The 22,782-nt window shown below is 40.0% G+C and overlaps 1 protein-coding gene across 1 annotated transcript in view; it reads left to right on the forward strand.

Annotated features, from left to right (window-relative positions):
- LOC126284307 (RYamide receptor-like) overlaps window positions 1-22,782 on the forward strand; it is a 1,455,467-nt gene that overhangs the window by 674,022 nt on the left and 758,663 nt on the right. Inside the window, exon 3 of the mRNA XM_049983138.1 lies at window positions 18,210-18,431. Within this exon, the coding sequence (XP_049839095.1) occupies window positions 18,362-18,431 (70 nt within the window). The 5' untranslated portion in view covers window positions 18,210-18,361. The remainder of the gene's footprint in view (window positions 1-18,209; window positions 18,432-22,782) is intronic.

The raw sequence follows: 22,782 nt of genomic DNA on the forward strand, positions 1-22,782 counted from the left end.
GGTGGACTTAAAGCACTGTTGTGCTATATCTTCGCCGACGAATAGGAGATCCGAGTTGTATCCGCGGCGCCACCTACCGCTGTTGAAAGATGTGAGAGTTTTCTGTCGTGGATAAGTGCCTGGTGATTTGACTCGGCCCACGCCAGAACGGCTGCACCGTTTTTGTCTTCTTGTGCATATCCTCATACGTGACTGTGGCTGATGAAATAGCCGATGATGAAAGCCGTTTTCTGTTTACCGATTTTTGCTGGTGGTTCAAAGTGGAAGTCTACAGTAAGCTTAGTAATTGAAGTGCTGTTTATCCGAATAAGATCGCATTGTTTATGAAAATTCCAAAGGAAGAGTATAGTTCTCAAGTTAATATTATCAAATTTAATAACACTAAAATTGATAGTATTAACTTGAGAACTATACTCTTCCTTTGGCATTTTCATAAACAATGCTATCTTATTCGGATAAACTGTACTTCAATTACTAAGTTTACTCTTTGTTGTTATTACTAAATATTTATAATGGATACCAATGTACAGCTTTTGTTAAGTGGAATGACAACAGTTTTACTTTACCACAGTATGCTAAAGTAGAAGCTGCAATACGTGCCAGCACCATATAAGAACACTGTACACTTTACCTCTTTCCCGATGCACAGTCACTCCTTGAAAGAATCTGAAACAGTCTTCTATCCTCCAGTGTATCTAAGACCCTCTAAAATAAAAATCACCCTTTCTTCGCCAAATCCGTCACACCTAAATCACCGATCACTCCACACAGACACTCGCAGTAGAATGACAGTGACGTCATCCGTTAATAATACGACCTCTGATAGCCAAATATTAAGATATCACTGACGCGTTCATGTATCAAAAAAAGCTCATAATGACATACATTCCAAATAAAACAGCCATTTCTCATGATGCAGATTTTTTTTTAGGCTGCATGTGAAGGCATGTGAAAGAAACATCCTTATAAACTTGTTTGGTTGTTTTGAAAAGTAAAAACTTTGTTGTCCTATGCTTAAGTTAATGTCTACTACAAGTTTCTGTTCTTATTCGTGCAGAAGATATAGTCTTGTGAAATTGTGTGACAATCCTATACATCCTGTATATGATGTCTTGATAATGTTACTCATTATTGAGTACGGTGTGGTTTTCTGATCGCTTAGCAAAGTCACCTTCATGCCCTGTGAAGCATCATGACTTCATGGAGGACTGTATTGCTGTTACCACATTCGCTGATCGCCATTTGGTGCCTTGCAATGAAAAGCATTCCTTCTCTGACGTGCATATCGTAGTCGTCTGCAGTGGGGAGACTAAACACCGCAGTCCTGGAACCCTGTTTATTGCGTCCCTTTCACACATTCCACGGATTTCATGTCGCACGCCTAGTCTGTTTACTCGCAGGCGCAAAGCCGCAACGTTTGGCATGTTCCACTTAATTGACACAGTTAGCCGATATCCGGCCTCTGGAATGCAATGAATGGCTGTATCTGCCACATGATATCAGATTGAGGCAACGCTGAGCCGAATCTCTTCTGAATGCTATCTCACAATTTCAAACAATCGCATTCATTCTTTATTGTTGAGTCTGCAGGAAGTAACTGCCCCATTTTTCCAAGTTCTGAAAAGTCGACGTTTTCAGGAAATAAACAAATGCTGCTAAATGCCTTTGAGTGAGGTCGTGTGTATACTAGACGACCGATTAATTGTAACTCGTGTATCATCAACTGTATTTTTATGCATGTCACAGAATTTGAAAGTAAACCTCGTTTGTGTTTGCGAATGTGCCTCTTAGATGAAGTGATATCTTTGAAAACGATGGAGGAAAAAGCTTATGCTGTTACTAAAACATTAAAAACGCTTTTCTTGGATTTTTACGCTATTCATCTTTTCCACTATTTCGCAAAAAAATGTTCAAATGGGTGTGAAATCTTATGGGACTCAACTGCGAAGGTCATCACTCTCTAAGATTACGCACTACTGAACCTAAATCATCCTAAGAACAAACACACACATACCCATGCCCGAGTGAGGACTCGAAACTCCGTCGGGAACCATTTTGCACATATTTTCAGCGTCTGACTTCCGAAATTCGTATCCTAAGATAAAACATTTTCGTGACAGGAATATCCATTTCATCTCATTCAAGAGAACAAATAAAGCATGTATTAAAATAAATTACAACTGAAGATGGACCCACATTGTCCGAAATGCAACGTGTACTGAATGAAACACGACAAATAGTGACTGAAGGCGTTTTTTAACTCATACCTCGAGTGCATTGAGTACAGTCACGGTTGAAGCTGCCAAATATAGATAAAATAAAACCCCGTTCAGTTGGATGAATTGTCTGTAGGTGAACTGATAGTTTTAAAAACAACTTCAAAATATGCGAAATATTACGCGGTCCAGTCACATTAACGTGCCCACCGTCCATGTTCGTAGTCAAGGTGCAATAACCACTCACAGATGGCAGATGGCAGAACTAAGAGTGTAGCTTATACAAAACGTGTCGGTGGACAAGGAAAATAGCGCGGTCGTTGTCGTAATGTTGGAACGGAGCGATTTGTCTGGCCTCTAGTAGAACATGATCGTTAGTTTCCGGACCAAGGGTGGAAGCATTTCCAAAACGGGCAAGTTTGTAAACTATTCGTTAAGTTGTGGCAACGACCCAACTCTGGTACACCACGGACCACAGATGAGTCGTGTGAACGACGACTGCGGAGATATGTAAGGGCGAATAGACGTTCATACCTTGAGCAAACTGATCGCCCAGATGAACCAAGGTGCTCCCAACAGTGTCTCCACAATGACCGTTCAGCGAACGTTGCTCCACATGGGCCACTACAGCAAGCGCCTAGTTCATGCATCCATGTTAGCTGCTGTTCATCGCAGACGACAGCTGGAACCTGCACGTCAAAACAGCAGCTGTATATCAACTGAGTGGCGACAGCTGGCCATCTCAGATGAATCACTTTTTATGCTCGCTCAGAGAGATGGTTGTTGGCGTGAAAAGTCTGAAAGCAAAGGGTCCGGGTCGGAGGCGGTAATTTTATGGTCCGGGGAATGTTTAAGTAGCATTCTCTATATTATCACAATAAAGCACAATAGATCAATGCATTTTTCATTGGGGATCATGTCCTTCCCTACATGAAGTTGGTGTTTTTCGACACGACGGCATCTACCAGCAGGACAATGCAACGTGTCACACAGTTCGCAGAGTGCGTGCGTGGTCCGAAGAGCACCAGGTTGAGTTTACCGTACTCACCTGGCCACCAAACTCCCCTGATTTAAACCAAATCAAGGATCTGCAGGACTACCTCGACCGGTCTTTTCGCGCCATGAATCAACAGTAGGGAAACCTGGTGCAGATGGGGTCACTATAGGCCCTAGTGAAAATGATAAACATTTGGTATCCGGAGGCTTAAGGGTAAACTGGGTTTAAGATATTTCGAGAAAAGTTACCGAAAAGGTATCATTTTGAGGGTTTTTTTTATCGGCTATTAGCAAATTTCGAGAACTCAATCTAGAAACGCTGAAATGATAAACGCTGGTAGTTAGTAGTGGGGTGTTTGCCTTGTCTCTGGCAGTGCGGTTGGCTATTAAAGCTACTCAAGGAGCAATGCACAATAATTACTTCTTAGGATAGTTATTTATTGCCTATTCTGCATAAAGATTTTCTTGTGACAAATATGGATTATCTTGCAATTGGGTTATAGATTGCTAGTTGTTGAGAGCACAGGACTTGGTGGTAATGGTTTTGTTATGTTCGCAAAACATATTACATAATGGTACGACAGAGCTTTAGGAAACAGGTTTTAAATTGTAGGACATTTCCAGGGGCAGATGTGGACTCTGACCACAATCTGTTATGAACTGCAGATTAAAACTGAAGACACTGCAAAAATGTGGGAATTTAAGGAGATGGGAACTGGATAAACTGACTAATCCAGAGGTTGTACAGAGTTTCAGGGAGAGCATACGGGAACAATTGACAGGAATGGGGGACAGAAATAAAGTAGAAGACGAATGGGTAGCTCTGAGGGAAGAAGTAGTGAAGGCAGCAGAGGATCAAGTAGGTAAAAAGAGGAGGGCTAGTAGAAATCCTTGGGTAACGGAAGAAATATTGAATTTAACTGATGAAAGGAGAAAATATAAAAATGCAGTAAATGAAGCAGGCAAAAAGGAATACAAACGTCTCAAAAGTGAGATCGACAGGAAGTGCAAAATGGCTATGCAGGCATGGCTAGAGGACAAATGTAAGGATGTGGAGGCTTATCTCACTAGGGGAAAGATAGATACAGCCTACAGGAAAATTATAGAGACCTTTGGAGAAAAGAGAGCCACTTGTATGAATATCAAGAGCTCAGATGGAAACCCATTTCTAAGCAAAGAGGGGAAAGCAGAAAGGTGGAAGGAGTATATAGAGGGTCTATACAAGGACGATGTACTTGAGGACAATATTACGGAAATGGATTAGGATGTAGATGAAGATGAAATGGGAGATACGATACTGTGTGAAGAGTTTGACAGAGCACTGAAAGACCTGAGTCGAAACAAGACCCCGAGAGTAGACAACATTGCATTAGAACTACTGACGTCCTGGGGAGAGCCAGTGCTGACAAAACTCTACCATCTGGTGAGCAAGATGTACGAGACAGGCGAAATACCCTCAGACTTCAAGAAGAATATAACAATTCCAATCCCAAAGAAAGCAGGTGTTGACAGATGTGAAAACTACCGAACCATCAGTTTAATAAATCATAGCTGCAAAATACTGATACGAATTATTCACAAACGAATGGAAAAACTGGTAGAAGCCGACCACGGTGAAGATCAGTTTGGATTCCGTAGAAATGTTGGAACACATGAGGCAGTACTGACCTTACGACTTATCTTACAAGATTAAGGAAAGGCAAACCTATGTTTCTAGTATTAGTAGACTTAGAGAAAGCTTTTGACAAAGTTGACTGGAATACTCTCTTTCAAATTCTAAAGGTGGCAGGGGTGAAATACAGGGAGCCAAAGGCTATTTACAATTTGTACAGAAACCAGATGGCAGATGGCAGAGTCGAGGGGCATGAAAGGGAAGCAGTGGTTGGGAAGGGAGTGAGACATTGTTGTAGCCTCTCCCCGATGTTATTCAATCTGTATATTGAGCAAGTAGGAAAGGAAACAATAGAAAAGTTTTCAGTAGCTATTAAAATCCAGGGAGAAGGAATAAAAACTTTGGGGTTCGCCCATGACATTGTAATTCTGTCAGAGACAGCAAAGGACTTGGAAGTGCAGTTGAATGGAATGAACAGTGTCTTGAAAGGAGGATATAAGATGAACATCAACAAAAGTAAAACAAGGATAATGGAATGTGGTCGAATTAAGTCAGGTGATGCTGAGGGAATTAGAATAGGAAATGAGACACTTAAAGTAGTAAAGGAGTTTTGCTATTTGGGGAGCAAAATAACTGATGATGGTCGAGGTGGAGAGGATATAAAATGTAGACTGGCAATGGCAAGGAAAGCGTTTCTGAAGAAGAGATATTTGTTAACATCGAGTATAGATTTAAGTGTCAGGAAGTCGTTTCTGAAAGTATTTGTATGGAGTGTAGCCATGTATGGAAGTGAGACATGGACGATAAATAGTTTGGACAAGAAGAGAATAGAAGCTTTCGATATGTGGTGCTACAGAAGAATGTTGAAGATTTGTGGGTAGATCACGTAACTAATGAGGAGGTATTGAATAGGATTGGGGAGAAGAGAAGTTTATGACTCAACTTGACTAGAAGAAGGGATCGGTTGGTAGGACATGTTCTGAGGCATCAAGGGATCACCAATTTAGTATTGGAGGGCAGCGTTGAGGGTAAAAATCGTAGAGGGAGACCAAGTGATGAATGCACTAAGCAGATTCAGAAGGATGTAGGTTGCAGTAGGTACTGGGAGATGAAGGAGCTTGCACAAGATAGATTAGCATGGAGAGCTGCATCAAACCAGTCTCAGGACTGAAGACTACAACAACAAACAACATGTTCGGAAACGCAATGTCTTGAGTAAACTAAGTGGCATCCCTTGTGAGTTTTCGACTACGTCACTTAATAGTAAACCTTTGCATGAATATCCGAGTAACATTCATTTCGGCCAGCAGGACCACATTAAGAACAGACACCTTGCATATAAGTGCAATGGAACTAACTACTTGCAGTCAATAACGAGTCAGTAAAATTTAGTAAACTTTGGAATCTTTTCCGATGCAGTCCCAGTACGGATTAGGACATTGCCTAGGCACAGTAGTAACCTTTTCGATGGAGGGTTTCTTTTACAAATTAATTTCGTAACAGGTTGATACAGTTAAGCGTATTGTGAAGAGCAGAGTGTAAGGTTTCTGAACATTCAATGTAAGATACCAATACTTGTCCGATACTGGATATAACCAATATCTGCCTGAATATTTGTGTAGCTGTCTTAAGTCAGTATTACGTTGTAGATAATTGCATTGTCCAGTAAACGCCGTAGGTTGCAATAAATGATGTCGGACAGGTCATTAACATACTTTGGGCATTTAGAGTATTTATGTGGGTGAGATGACGGCCTCCCTTCCCAAACACCCGTACAAATTCTGCTTCATTAGAGCACGGGTTCCCAAACTTTTCCTATGATGGAACAATTAGAGAATCTCGGCACTTTTTTAGAAAACTTTATTTATTTTTAAGGTTAATAAAATGTTTAAAAATGAGAAATATTTATTTTATTCAGCTGTTACTTCATTTTTAAATCATTAATATTGGCAACAGGTCAGAATAAAATTTAAAAAATAGGATCTTCAAAGGTCGCAAAAAAGCCATGTTAATATTTTTTCGTGGAGCATTTGCTCACACTCTTTGGAAAACAGTCTTCTGCAAAACAGTTTGAGAAACCCTGTGACTTCCTGTCTTTTGGACTGTTGTCGGGAAAGCCGGCCGGGGTGGCCTAGCGGTTCTAGGCGCTTCAGTCTGGAGCCGCGTGACCGCTACGGTCGCAGGTTCGAATCCTGCCTCGGGCATGGATGTGTGTGATGTCCTTAGATTAGTTAGAGTTGAGTAGTTCTAAGTTCTAGGGTACTGATGACCTCAGATGTTAAGTCCCATACTGCTCAGAGCCATTTGAACAATTTTTTGTAGTCGGGAAACACCTGTTCTATACCCTCAACGAGTCGCTGTTCTACAGTTCGCTAATCTTTGAATAGTGAATGTTAAAAACGTTACAATCTTTCGCGGCTACAGTTCAGCAACTTAGCTTGTCGATTATCACCTGCTTCGTTGTACTTCCTCCACTTGTAATATAACCTGGGCCCATTGATGTGTGTCACTATCTGCGTGTCCGGTTAATCAAATAAATGAGGAAGCCGAAAAAGTCCGAATACTCTTTCAACTTGTTTACTGCATCACAATCCGCCAACATAGACAGACGCAAGTTTACTGTCTGAAGGATGACGTAAAACCCTCTCCCGATAGCTACTGCTGCTTTTCCTTATACAAGGCGATTTTCTCCACCTTGTCTCAACTCAAGGGACTGATCGATGAGAGGATACGGAACAAAAAATGATCTAGTGAGCATATGTCCGGAAGTGCATAGTTTCCATGCTAGAGACCATTTATTCAGACTTTGTTACAGAGGCTGCGGTCTAATACGCGGTGTACCATGCAGCCACAGTTGCAGTATGCATGGTTTCCTCCTAGAGAGTGGTACTGTTTTTCATATATAACGTCGTAGCGCACACTCCTGAAGCAGTAATTGATAATGTTGTGTCCTATTCACTGATCCTGCTGACTTACCTTTTGACTGATGTGATACAGCTTTGTACGCAGTTGTTTCGTATTCGAATCCGGAGCTTGTCGGCACGGTGTTTACTTACTGAACGGCAAATGGCAACGGGCAGCGGGCAGCAAGGCTGCATCAGGAGACCTATCGCCGCCGGCAATACATACAGCATTCAATGTTTGCAACAGTGTTCCGCCGTTTGTATGAGACAGCGTCGTTTAACCCTCCTGTTCTGTTCACTTTTACTGTGCAAAAGTGCTGTTCGGGTCAATACGACCCGATATAATAATATGAAAAACAAATTTCTACTGACCCGTATATTTTTTTCAGTTGTAAGCTATCGACATCGCGGTATGTTGTTAATCATCATAGCGATAATAATAATAGTAACAATAATAATAGTCCAGAATGAGATTTTCACTCTGCAGCGGAGTATGCGCTGATATGAAACTTCCTGGCAGATTAAAACTGTGTGCCCGACCGAGACTCGAACGCGGGACCTTTGCCTTTCGCGGGCAAGTGCTTTACCATCTGAGCTACCGAAGCACGACTCACGGCCGGTACTCACAGCTGTACTTCTGCCAGTACCTCGTCTCCTACCTTCCAAACTTAACAGAAGTTCTCCTGCGAACCCTGCAGAACTAGCACTCCTGAAAGAAAGGATACTGCGGAGACATGGCTTAGCCACAGCCTGGAGGATGTTTCCAGAATAGGGTTCGCAGGAGAGCTTCTGTAAAGTTTGGAAGGTAGGAGACGAGGTACTGGCAGAAGTAAAGCTGTGAGTACCGGGCGTGAGTCGTGCTTCGGTTGCTCAGATGGTAGAGCACTTGCCCGCGAAAGGCAAAGGTCCCGAGTTCGAGTCTCGGTCGGGCACACTGTTTTAATCTGCCAGGAAGTTTCAATAATAATAGTAGTTACACACAGAACTTCGCTAAAGAAGGTTTATTATTTTAATATTCATACACCGTATATTAGGAACAACAGACATTTCAACCAAAAAGTCATCCTCAACAACCTTCTGTCCGTCTGCCTATATCACTTGTTTCCATCTTAGTCACTGCAGTTCGAACACAAGTAGGTGACGTGTGTTTTGCGTATGCGTTTATTACACTTTCCATCCAACTTGTTTGTTTTATTGTCATTGCTTGAACGACAGAATGTACAGCGTGCATGTTTAGTAGAGTTTCCTGTTGTTTCTGATTTAGCGAGACCTGCCACTCCTCCAGGGTCTTGTTTGCTCCTTACTACTCTCAAACAATCTGATGTTCTTGGAAAATGCTTTCCTGATGCAATGTGTCCTGCAAGCAGTGACTTTCCATGTTCATCCAAAAATATTATCCTTCTAGTCAGTGTTCTTGGGTTACAGTTAGGTTCAAGACATGTGCATTGTAAGTAGCAACATCAAGGATATTGTGCAAAACTATCATGGGCTATTTGTTGGTTTTTCGTTCGTGTGTGTATCTACCTGTTAGCTGATCGAGTATGTCTACAGTCCCTTTGGTTGAATTATATTCTAATACCATTTTTGAGTCTTTATCAGCCCTGTCACTTACTTCCCCACCATGGGGGAGAATGCTCATTAGTAGAACATTTTTATTTCTCTTGGGAATATAATTGACCACCCTAGTGTCAATTGTGAGTAAAATGAAGAGCTATAAACCTTGTTGTCAGTCATATTTTGTGGAAGTTCTGACATATTTTTACATATGTTTCGTAACATTTTCAATTTCCTGCTCAGGAGCAGCTGTTCCAAATTGTATGACGTAAGAAAAATGTCACATGATACATTCTGAAATCGCTAATCAGAGGTACAACCGGCAACTAATATCACTCCCAGATTTTTTGTGATGCCGCTCCACTCCTTTCCTGTATAAATTTGGGCTTTCAGTGCATATGAAGATTTGCTGTCACGCAGAATCCATGTCTTGATCCCATACTTTGTCGGTTTCCTTGACGTCTACTTATTGAAAGGACAGAAGCCTCTGAACACTACCAGCCACTCGAAGACGATCACATTTTCCCCTGCATTATACAATTTAGGACGGATTTCTAACCACTTCTCCCAGACCATGCGGATTGCGGCGAGTGTATCACTACGTTATCTTTCCTCTCTTGTGGATTTCTTATCAAATCACAAGACGCGCGATGTTTTAGAGAATGTTTCTAGGGACAGGGTTGTTCGAAATATGTTCCGCCCAGTGTCTTTATCCCTCAAGCTTTTCGTAGACTAATCATTTGAGCGATATACACTCGCAAGGAATAGGAGCCCTAAGTATGCGTGAAAAAGAGAATCATCAATGTTTGACAATGATTTATCATAAACTAGTTGCCCCTCAACATTTGAAATCTCTATTATTTCATTCTGAAGTGCTGTAGAAAATAACACTTCAAGTGAACTTTTTAAATCACTTATTCTGCTGCCTGGATACGTGGTAACCCCAGGGTACTTCTGATGGCGTTCGAAGCAGGTAGCCGGCCTTGTGCTGGTGTGCAACTGCCGTCCTGTGTTCCCGGTTTTGGAAATAGGAGACTGTACATTTCTTTTGAACAGGCTGTGGACTGCCGTCAATGTAATCAGAACACTCGCTTTCAGATGCATTAATGACATGATCTTCGAACTTCGAAAGTGATCCTTCATGTGTTGAGCTATTTACTAATTCTTCCAATTCAGCGTCAGTCAATAATGTAATCGCCATTATGTCACAGTTCAAACTGATCACAAGCGATAGAGAACACAAAGTGAGCAGAAACAACGAATAATTCTGACAGCTGACAAGTCGTAATGACAAGTCCATAGTCGTAAACGCAACGCCTTTGTTGACTGTTAAGAGTAAGTATGAACATTGGGAGCCATTAGTACAATAAATTACGGGACAACCAGAAAGTATTTGATGTTAGTGTAATAGTATGAATGTCGGGCCACGTTCACCCAAACATTAGGTATGTAACTCTTTATGACCAGATGACTTATAATATTAAAAAAAAAATTAAACCACATACTCCCCTTGCATTTTCAGACAAAGTCACCAAATTTGATAAAGTTATTTTGATATTTAAATAATAAAAAACAAAATTTTTAACTATTTCGGGTAATATAGAGCCCAACGCATCAGCAGCGTTGAGGAAGCAGGAAATCATGAATGACGTACCCGAAATGCTCGAACACCAGACATGATACAAAATGTGATTAACACTGTGGAAGGTCACCGCCATATCAGTAGCAGGTAGTACATTCCCCATGATAATTGCTACTGCCCTTATCACTTACAGCGTGTGCATGGCTTATTAGCGACAGATATTCCACATATATAGCAATTTTGTCACAGGTTGTTTCAACAGACAACCACGATTCCGGGATTTGTGTCATCCATCGCATTTACAGATGAGGCCACCTTTACACAGAGTGGTATCTTAAACTTTCATATAAGAGGCATCTGTGGAGTAGTATGCAGAATGTGTGGGTCGGGATATTTAGCGACCTTATTTCGAGACCAGTCTTTCTTCCACTCTTCCTAACAGGCCGGAACTTTCGGTGTTTCTTGCGGGTGACTTTGGCTCCCCCACTGGAAAAAGTGCCATTGGCGATTCGAAGGGTTATGTGGCTGCTACATTATGATGCGCCAGCCCACTTCGCCGTTAACGTCCGGACGCATCTCAGTCGTGTCTTCCCTGGTCCATGGATCGGACGAGGAGGTCCATTTGCATGGCCTGCACGTTCACCGGATCTCAACCCGCGCAATTTCTGGCTATGGGGCCGTCTCAAAAATGTCGTATATGCAGAGCTCATTAAAGATGTGGAAACACTGGAGCAGCATACTGATGCTGCCTTTGACACTGTTCAGATGCAGCGCATTGTGTGAGACAGAATACATTACGGCGCGTATACGCATACGTTGAGGCAAATAAAAACCATTCTCAGCACATACTGTAACTGTAGCTGAATGGTACAGCGCGTAGTAGACCGTAGTCTCTGAACTAAGTATGACTCAATAACTTGTATCTAGCGTAGAAACCACGCTTTTCCACCCATTAGTTCATTAGACTTTTTTTGTTCCGTAGCCTCTCATCAATCAATCCCTAGAGCTTGTAGACGATGGAAAAAATCACTCCGTAGAGCTCCTCACAATGATATAACTGTTTTATGCATTGGTTCAGCCTTTTTTTTTTTACTTTACAGTTACGATTTCAGTGCTATTACAAACTTGATCATACAATTTGGTGCAACAATTCAGAACAGCGTTTATCGAACATTTAGCATCCTGAAATATTGTGATCCTAATGACCAAATTACATGAGATATGGATTGACAATAATGTTCTAATCTTCTTCTTAGCTAATTTTATAAGTGCAGTCTAATTTTGTGAATATTAAACTGGATTTCTACTGACATTTGTTTTCACATATTTTCAGTTAGTGATTAGATCTTTTTATAAATTAATTATATTTCGTCTTAGTTTGTCTAAAACTATCTTCAGATGACTTCAAAAGTTGTCTCTTCTCTTCGATTGTATTCTGAAGCTTTGCATTTCTGTGCAATAACACATAGTCTCCATTACCAATAGTTCAATCAGAACACAACTGCAGCAAGTTTATGAAGTTTCAAACTATCGATGAACGATTAAGCAGAACAGTTTTGAATGTCATATAGTTATTAAATGAGTCAACTATCAGCTAGTACAAATATACAGCAAAACTCTCTCATACATACAGATTTTTAATAATCATAGAATTTTGTACTAGAATTGAGAATGCATGTCACCCATGTTGAGCCGAAGTTTAGAAGATATTTTGCTAACTAAATGTATTACAAACCAAAATCAATTCTCTTTTTGCTAAGTAATCCATTAGCATTCACATTTCCCACATCTGAATATTCTAGAAAGTGAAGTGCGAGAAAGCATAAGGAAAGGTGACATGTCCGTAGGATAAAGTAAGACAAGAGCTTACGGATGGATAACTTGGCTGTTTATTACCATAACATATCTGCTGCTTCACAAAACGATTAGAGTATTCTACAAATGAAATATTAACCTGGCAGCGAGCACACTGACGTATAAATTACGCCAAATGCAAATTAAGTTAAACTTTTGATAGTTTAGATCTATCGTTTGGTTTGAACAAACAGCTGTTCCATGATTAAGGGTTGTGCTACTGTGGTGATATGTGTGTCTATTAGCGAACACCTGTAGTGCAGTTGTGAGAAGTTTAAAAGTGACTGTGCTACGTTTGGGGTACAAAATACACCGAGCACCTGTTTATGTATGTAATATTTCTCCTATTTAGTTTCCATGCCTCTGTTTATATAGCTACTGGCCTGCGTCTGGCTTTGTGTGAAAGTGGTCTATAAAATACAAAACACGTTTTTCTCGTTGGTGTCATATAAAAACATTACAGCTTATAAACTTTATGAGCTGTCCACTACGACTTCGAATACATTCCATTATCCTCGTTTTGCTTTTGTTGATGTTCATCTTATGTCCTCCTTTCAAGACACTATCCATTCCGTTCAACTGCTCTTCCAAGTGCCTTGCTGTCTCTGACATAATTACAATGTCATAGGGATGATGAACACTACACATGAAGAAGATGAAGCCATTGGCTACAGTGACCAAGAGTGTGATCCTGAATGTGATCAGTGAAGGTAATGGTGGGCCTGCAAATGAGATGTATTTCTTAGGAAGACACACCCAGAATAAATGAAAGCAAGTCTGTGCATGATAGTAAAATCAAAACAAAAAAAATCGCCGTCAACCTGTTTTGTTTATTGAAATAAAGTTAGATATTATGAATATTAAAAAAAAGAAATTATATAATTTAAATAGTAAAACAAGAAAGCTATATCTCATAAACTTGGCAGATTTAATACTACTTGTGGCCGATATCTATAGTAAAGATTGTCTGCTAAACTACTTCAAATAATTATAAAAATCCCTAAGAACTGAATAATACTACATAATGATTCGTTTAATCATACACAGGAGAAACTACAGGGATTTATGCTCAATTACACCATTATAAGAAAGCTATTGGGCAACAGGGATCGCGCAATGATAGTTGAGTTCGAGCTTTCACAGAGAAATTACCTTAAAATCGACCAATCCTTACTCATAATAATGTTTTCATACTCACGCAAGTTCTTTTTATCCCAAATTACTTGGAGGAATGGTCATATCATGAAATTGATTAAATTTGGTAAACGGCTAACAGTTACAATTTTATTACACTTATGAAAGTTTTATTCGCATTCCTCTCACTAATTTAAAATGTAGCTAATCTGTATTGGAAATCAGGAAAGGACTACTGAAGTACGATATGTTCAACCTAAAACACGCACAAACGTTACGGGAAAACCGCTGAACCAACTTATTTACTGAATACTTAGGATCTTTCACGGCTTTACACCATTGGAATTAAAGCATGGGTCTATCACTAATGGATAACGAATGAAACTGAGATGGTTGTTGTTCTGGTCTTCAGTCCTGAGACTGGTTTGATGCAGCTCTCCATGCTACTCTATCCTGTGCAAGCTTCTTCATCTCCCAGTACCTACTGCAACCTACATCCTTCTGAATCTACTTAGTGTATTCATCTCTTGGTCTCCCTCTACGATTTTTACCCTCCACGCTGCCCTCGAATACTAAACTGGTGGTCCCTTGATGCCTCAGAACATGTCCTGCCAACCGATCCCTTCTTCTAGTCAAGTTGTGCCACAAACTTCTCTTCTCCCCAATCCTATTCAATACCTCTTCATTAGTTATGTGATCTACCCATCTAATCTTCAGCATTCTTCTGTAGCACCACATTTTAAAAGCTTCTATGCTCTTCTTGTCCAAATTATTTATCGTCCATGTCTCACTTCCATACATGGCTACACTACATACAAATACTTTGAGAAACGACTTCCTTGCACTTAAACCTATATTCGATGTTAACAAATTTCTCTTCTTCAGAAATGCTTTCCTTGCCATTACCAGTCTACATTTTATATCCTCTCTACTACGACCATCATCAGTTACTTTGCTCCCCAAACAGCAAAACTCCTTTACTAGTTTAAGTCTCTCATTTCCTAATCTAATTGCCTCAGCATCACCCGATTTAATTCGAATACATTCCATTATCCTCGTTTTGCTTTTGTTGATGTTCATCTTATGTCCTCCTTTCAAGACACTATCCATTCCGTTCAACTGCTCTTCCAAGTGCCTTGCTGTCTCTGACATAATTACAATGTCATGGGCGAACCCCAAAGTTTTTATTTCTTCTCCATGGATTTTAATACCTACTCCAAATTTTTCTTTTGTTTCCTTCACTGCTTGCTCAATATAGAGATTGAATAACATCGGGGAGAGGATACAACCCTGTCTCACTCCCTTCCCAACCACTGTTTCCCTTTCATGTCCGTCGACTCTTATAACTGCCATCTGGTTTCTCTACAAATTGTAAATAGCTTTTCACGCCCTGTATTTTACCCCTGCCACCTTCAGAATTTGAAAGAGATTATTCCAGAAAATTATAATAAAATGAATTATTCGGCTGGTTTTCTACATAAGTAATGAAACTCATTAGCTAATAAGCTCAGAGGAAACAGTTAAAAGCTAATTAACGTTGCACCTCAGTTACAGGAATTCCAAAGGTGGGTGCGCTGCCACAATTTTCGTTATTAGTTCGACAGTTTTTGGATGAAACCTGCCTGGACAGATAGACTGGTACAGATAGTTAAGTATTATGACCACTGTCCTTACCAGACACAACCCTTCTTGGTCTCTTTTAGGGAGGGAGCGGGGGATTATCTTAAAGGTGAAGCTTTCAGTTCACCATCCCTTGATATGCCAACACTTACGTCACGATGATGCGATAGTGGAGACGCTTTGATGGAAGAGGTGACAAAGGCCCGAATAGAAATTAGGTACTCTTCTATGAACAACAAACGGAGCATATGTAGAACTCTAACCCTAAAAATCTTCAACAGTTTAGCCACCATTTGCAGACAAATTCATAAATGTATCTAGTACAGCTGGTTGTTAGTAATGTTTGGCAGTCAGAGAATGATTTCATGCTATCCTGTATTCTAGCTAATTGAATCAAATAACAGTCATCTTCAAAGAAAATCTATATATGATTAACTTTTTCGAAGTCCAGAGACAACAGTGTTGTTCACAATAAATATGACACGATAACAATGATATTTTTATGTTTTGGCCTCTCATTCTCTCGTTTTTATTTTTTGTTCCATGACACTTTTGTCTGCTCGTCTTATGTGTTAGTTGTTTCCTGGATAAAATGGATGATATATTTCTTTTACACTGACCGTAATTTGTTCCCAGCTGTATCAAAACCTGTTTCCTTATAGTTAAATATTAGTATGTGTGTGTGTGTGTGTGCGTGTGTGTGTGTGTGTGTGTGTGTGTGTGTGTGTGTGTGCGTGTGTGTTTGTAAGTGAGTGAGTGTTTAAGCAACACATAACTATGATTCAGTCATTTACTTACATTTATATACCAATGTATAACATTATTATTTTACATTTTAATATCATCCGCTGTCAGATGTTGCCATTTTTCATCATATTTTTGTACAACTCGACTTTTTACTACATCTAGTCCTATTTCTCTGTAGAATTTATAACTCTTGCGACACTTTTTAGTAAATTCCAGTGCTTAAGGCAGGAAGCAGCACTATGGGTGCAAGGTATAACGGTTGTAAGTGCAGATATTTTTATGCACGGTATCTTAATATCCACACAGATCAGTGTGTCACAATTTTACACTTGATGTTTTCTGCGCGATCGTAACTGTACCACTAAGAAAGGTAGACTGCGCCAGTCTGTATAGATTCACCGTTTTGAGTCAACACTTCAAACCCTGCTACCAGTGGCAAAATAAGCATTCTTGGCTTGATATTGACACATGTACTTGGAAATACTAATAAAGCTAAAAACATAATACTCCTAATAGCTGTAATTATTAGTCTGCAAATGAAGTAAGTACCGATAGCACACAGCCCTAAGTCACCAACAGAAGTATCTGCTCTCGAACCCGCCACATCCTCCATGTTTACTTTGGCTCGTATTTCGTAGCACATATCTGTGGAAGGTTACTCTCTGGGTTGTTTACAACTAGCGAATGACCAGTCATAACTGTGCTTGCACATTCTGTAGTAAGGATTAGCGGATTAGCAACCAGTCCAAGCTTCGCATGGGTAGCATTCAGAACCTACTGCAGGACAACTTGTCACGGGTAACCGTAATGACTTACACACACAAACCTTTCTCGTGACTCCGTCTACTATTAGTGAAAACCGTATAAAAATGTGTGTAGTAGTACTTGAGATAACATTCAGATACAAACCGCAAAAAGCGAATGGGGACTTTTATTTATAATTGTTTTGTGTTGTTTTTTTATGTTCAACATTTCTGATGGAGTTGTATTAATGACACTGTCAATGACATGACGTGACACTATACGTAAATAAAATACGAAATTTGGAGAGTGCTACGTTACACCACCTAACTGATTGGATTTCTGTCTTTTTCTTGGTTTTAGTTCTCGTGATGTACACGGATATTATGATGATGGGTTCTAGCCAAAAGTAGTGGTAACAACATAGAATACTTGGACTACTGAGTGTCACACATACCATAAAATTCTTAACAGTTGTTGGTGATCACTTTCGAGAAAGGATTTGTAAGGTGGCTTTCACATCCACTCACTTCAAAACAGTGAATTATTGCACGCTGTAATTATCCCAGATTGTGTTCTGAGCAGCGCAAGTAAAGACGCGAACCAATGGAATCTTAGAAAATTAATATTGCGCGTCACGGTCCGACAACGGCTCTGCGGTGTGTAATTAGTTCAAATTCTTGTGCTTCTTCTTCGAATGGGGGCACTTTCAGGTTGTACGATAAGAGAAAGACGATTTTGAAAATTAGTAACATAACCACGTCTATGGCTGATCTGTGCCACGTCGAAATGTTGTTAGTCTCGCACAAAAAGCTGAAAAATGGAACCAGCAGTACAGTGATTATTAACATAAACATGTGGACTGGTATTGTAGTAAAGTATTTAAACACATTTTGAATGAAAATATGTTCATTATATTTGAAATTATTCAGAGCTACAGGGAACGATGTTTACGTAAAAAGTTCACGACGGTGAAAGGCAAAAGCGAACAGCCAGGCATCTCCTAGCTGCCCCCGACAAAGTTGAAGGCCGCGCCCTCATTTGTTTGTACAGATACTATAAATAATGGCATATGGACGCTTTTGCTCTCAATCAAAATATCAATTTCATGTTCCTCTGCACAAGCATATAAAAAAATTTACACACAAAAAATAGTTTTTGATGAAGGGGCCTTACAGTTTAAAACAGTAATAATGAGAAAATTTACACTAGCCGTAAAACATAACAACCGCTGCCTATCGCTGTTCCAGAGGCAGGCGGCTGTCAGCTGCAGAGAGCGCAGCCACAGCCCGCCGGCACCTGAGCGGGAGGCGGCCCCTCCCCCACCGTCACAACCGCCGTCACCTACCGCGAGGCCTCTTCACCGCCGCCCCGGATACCGCCTCCGGCCGCTGCTGCGGCCATGAACTGCTCTCTCAGCCTCAACTCTTGCTGGACGCACGATGTGGTCGCCGCCAACGGATCAGACTCCAGTAAGTGCAAGGATCAAAATACTTTTCTAATTCTGGGCGCAATACTTACTTGCACATGATAAGATCAGAACGAGTTAGGAAAAGCTGGAGGACGGCATCAGACTGGAAAAAGAGACCCAGGAAAAAAACAATTTGCCAGCCACGGTAAGCTTCGTGCTGTGAGCGTTCTCTGCAAACTTTATTGTATGTATAGACAGTTCATCCATCCCGGGAATTTAGAGGCTAGACGACTTCCGCCTGTTATCGTCACTGATACTGGAAAGATATGGGTCCCGGGAATTCCAGAGTATTCGAAGACGTTTTAATTTTAAATAAAATGTCGTATGAAATCTCCTCCAACTGCCTAAATTTTCAGTTGTTATTTTATTTGAGCAGCCAGTTTCAGCTCTACATTGGGCCATCTTCAGGCTCCATGTCGCATAGGTCTCTTGCCAACTTCTGTTCGGTCAGCAAGTGATGATGGACGGGATCGCCGTGTCAAAAATCTACTTGTACCAGTCACTGAATGCTAGCACCAGTTTTGACTGGACCAGAGGTGAGATTCTTCCTACACCTACTGTCAGGGGGCCTGAAGACGGCGTAATGTAACTACTAAACTCGTTGCTCAAATAAAATAACATTTGAAAATTTAGGCGGCTGAAGGTGTTTTTATTCGACATTTTATACTGAACCGACGAGGGGCTGACAAATCAAATAATTTTTCGTGTGATATAATTATAAAATCACAAATTTCTCATCTTTTCCTTTACATGTACCGTACTATGAAACCTTGCTTCTTGCCAACTTTCATGATTCTAGGTCAACGGGAAGTACCCAACATATTTTAATGAGTGAGTTTGCGGCTATCGAAGTGCGTGACATAAATATCCCTATCTTTTGTTTTCGTAGACTTATAAACATACATACACTACCCCGCCAAGGCAACATAGACCTTACAGTGAGCACAAACTTCGTATTTTTTGTGATTTTCCCAAGACGTTTGATTGCGTAGATCATAATATTCTCTTAAAGGAACTTGAGTTTTATCGAACTGATGGCTTTACACACAGCTACTTTGAATAATACTTAACAGAAATTATGCCAAAGCTGTGCTGACAAATTCAAAACTGTTGAAAGGTGGCCAAATTTTAGTGACATTTTGGTGGGGGGGGGGAATGAATCACAAAGGCAGTCGTGTGAATGACCTTCCACTCAACATTCAACAAGCAGTCTTCATACTCTTTGCAGACGATACTTAGCTGTTATAATCTGATCAGCGAAAATGCAAGAGAAGCGATTATTAATGAAGTTTCTCAAAGTATTGTTAAGTGGTTGTCTGACAAGGGATTTTTCCCTAAATTTTGAATAAAAATGCATAAGATAGAATTTCGGTCAACAACAAGAGACATATCAACAATTCATGTAACACATGAACAGGAGTCAGTAAATAGGATAGAATACTCCAAATTCATGGGTGTCCATACTGATGTAAACGTCAATTAACATGTTATTTAGCTGCTCAAACAATTAAGTTCAGCTACTTTTGCTCTTCTTGTTATTGCTAGTCTTTGAAACAAACGAATCGACCTCCTGAGATATACTTCAAATTCTACTCAATTATGTATTATGGAATAATTTTTTATGTAACTCGTAACTTAGAAAGTATTGATTACACAGAAGCGAGCAGTAAAACCAACATGTGATGTTCACCCACGGACGACATGTAGGCACCTTATCAAAGAGTTAGGCACCTTAATTGCACCGCACAATACATATTTCGCCAAATGAAATTAATCATAGTTAATCCACCACGGTTTGAGATGATGTTCACCATACGATGCTAGAGGGAAGAAGTGACCTTCATTATCCATTATTAAAGCTTTAAAATGCTTGGAGAGTAGTTTATTGTGCAGCAGTAAAATTTTTTTTATCATTACCTCATTTGTCAACTGTCTTACAGGCTGCAAACCACGTTCTCCACGAACGTTTATTTAAAATTGACAACCTGTATAAGGAAAACAATTTTAAGTGTGATTCCATGACAGGCCTAACTCCTTAAACATTCATTAACGTTACCATAAATTACATGTCCTTATTCTGCAAATCGACTCGTGGCATATCATTTCGATAACAGAATCATTCAAATGATCTCTAGAACAGGTAACTAACCAAATAAGTAATCAGTCGAAATGATCGCTGTACTTGAAAATAATGACTTATCAACCCTTTGTAAGAAACGTATCACTTCTCTTCGATATTTTAAGCCTAATATAACATTTTTTTCTAAATCTAGCAAGTTAAATAGTTCTTGAAGCTACATAAATACTGTTTGATATTTTACAATAAAACTTAAAGTATTTGCTGTAAAGTGACATGATGATTATCTGTCACTTACTGAAGGCCACGACTGTCCTTTCCATTACATCCGTGTTTAGCAAATAGGAGTGGAACCACCTCACAAAACTATGCTTCAGGAACGAAAATTAAGAAGATCACTTGATAACTGTGGTTCCTGAAAAAGTTCACTTCTTCGAGAAAAGTCACTTTGGAAATAATCTCTTTAGCTGCACTTAGCTGCTGAAACACCAGAGAAGATGTACTTGAGGATTCTTAGTAGGACCCTCCAGCCAACGGCGTAACTGCGTGGGTTGGAACTTAAATAGTGGCAACACTGCTGGGGAGAAACTACGCAATAGAATCTACTATTTTCGCTGATAGCACACGTTGTTGGGTGAGTTCACGAATCGTATGGCGTCGATCACTGTCCACTAACGCGGCAACAGCATGTACTACTTCTTCAGAGACCTTAGGACGACCTGCCCGATGCATGCCTGCCACAGATTGCCGACCTTCGTTGAAGGCTTTTACTGTCGTGCTGTACGACCTCACATTCAATCTTGATCCAACTACGTTGTTCTTGTTTTGAAAACATAGTGACACCGTTACGTTATACAGCTAGCTCACAAGTGACTGTGTTTCCCTCGATTGTGTGCACGCCGGTGACGTGGAGCCGTCGCTCGCAAATCATGGTCGCAAAGTTTCTGCCTGACGCTTCGATCAGAAACGTTAACCCCTAAAGTCTTCATGATGGCCTATATGTCTTTTGCGGTAAGCCAACTAACTTGCAGAGAAAGATGACATATTCTATGACAGTCTTCCATAGTCACTACTGGTTTTCTGTCTGTTCTTGGAGCAGTTTTGATTGACCCCGCTTTATTCACACCAGTTGCAATCTTTCTTCACACCTGACTTTGTGGCGCCTCCAACCAAAGCTTTTGCTAATTCTGATTACGTACAACCTTCTCCACGGAGTGTCACACTACCTCACTCCGTGGGCTTCGTGATCAGTCAGCATGTGTCCGTGAAGGAGACATTGTGTTCAATCCGTCATCAGTCTCAATTCATCTCATAATAAAGAAACCTTACACTTCAACAACAACAATCTATCGCAACTACTGGCACTACAACAACGATGAGAATGTTTTTCTTATTTCTCACTCGATAAGTCAATAACAACACTCTTCCTCTGACTGGTTTGTCGGAAGAACAAATTAAAAACAATTGCACAAGCAGGTAGGAAAAAGATGTTTTTTAATAGTTGTCAGCTGATGCTATTTATTCATTTTTCAGAAAAAAAAAGAAATAGTATCTGTTTCACTAAAAACCATGAATATTCAGTAAGAGATATCATAAACAAAAAATAAATGGAATATATATTAATATATCAGAACTATCTTACATCTGGTGATGTTAAAATGAATGAACATTTCAATAAAGTGTACAGAATTAATGTCTCTATACAGGGCGTCCCATTTATCTTGACCACAATAAATAACTGTTTGTGCAGATGCAAATTACAATATGTTTCAACAAAATGTTCTTTAGCCGTCAGGAAGACATCAATCGGCATGATTGCCTACGTTGTAGCTTTATTTTTTTTACAAAGATATGAACAGCGATATGACTTATTTAAATGGCACCCCGTATTTTTCATTCGGTAATTCATTTCCTCTCCCAAATACCTATTCAAAAATGTTTCACAGTGTACCATTCACTGAAACACAGAGATATTAATTACATGGAAGTACATCGACTCTGAGCCCGGGATCACAAACTCGTCCACTTGCTGGACTTGTCAGAAAACAAATGAAAACATAACGGAAAATTGACTTTGACTCTCCCGTACCAAAGACCAGGAGTAAAACATTCAAAGGTGCTCAAAATGGTGACCCTGGACACCGATACACTGGTGCACTCGTTGAACGAAAGAATTAATTACTGCTTCCAGTGTTTGCCGCTGAACAGAATTTCAAGCAAGCACGAAACGTTCCTGCATTTCCTATTGGAGTTGTTGGAATATCGCGACAGACAA

This window comes from Schistocerca gregaria, chromosome 8 (assembly GCF_023897955.1).
Source record: "Schistocerca gregaria isolate iqSchGreg1 chromosome 8, iqSchGreg1.2, whole genome shotgun sequence".
NCBI lineage: Eukaryota > Metazoa > Arthropoda > Insecta > Orthoptera > Acrididae > Schistocerca > Schistocerca gregaria.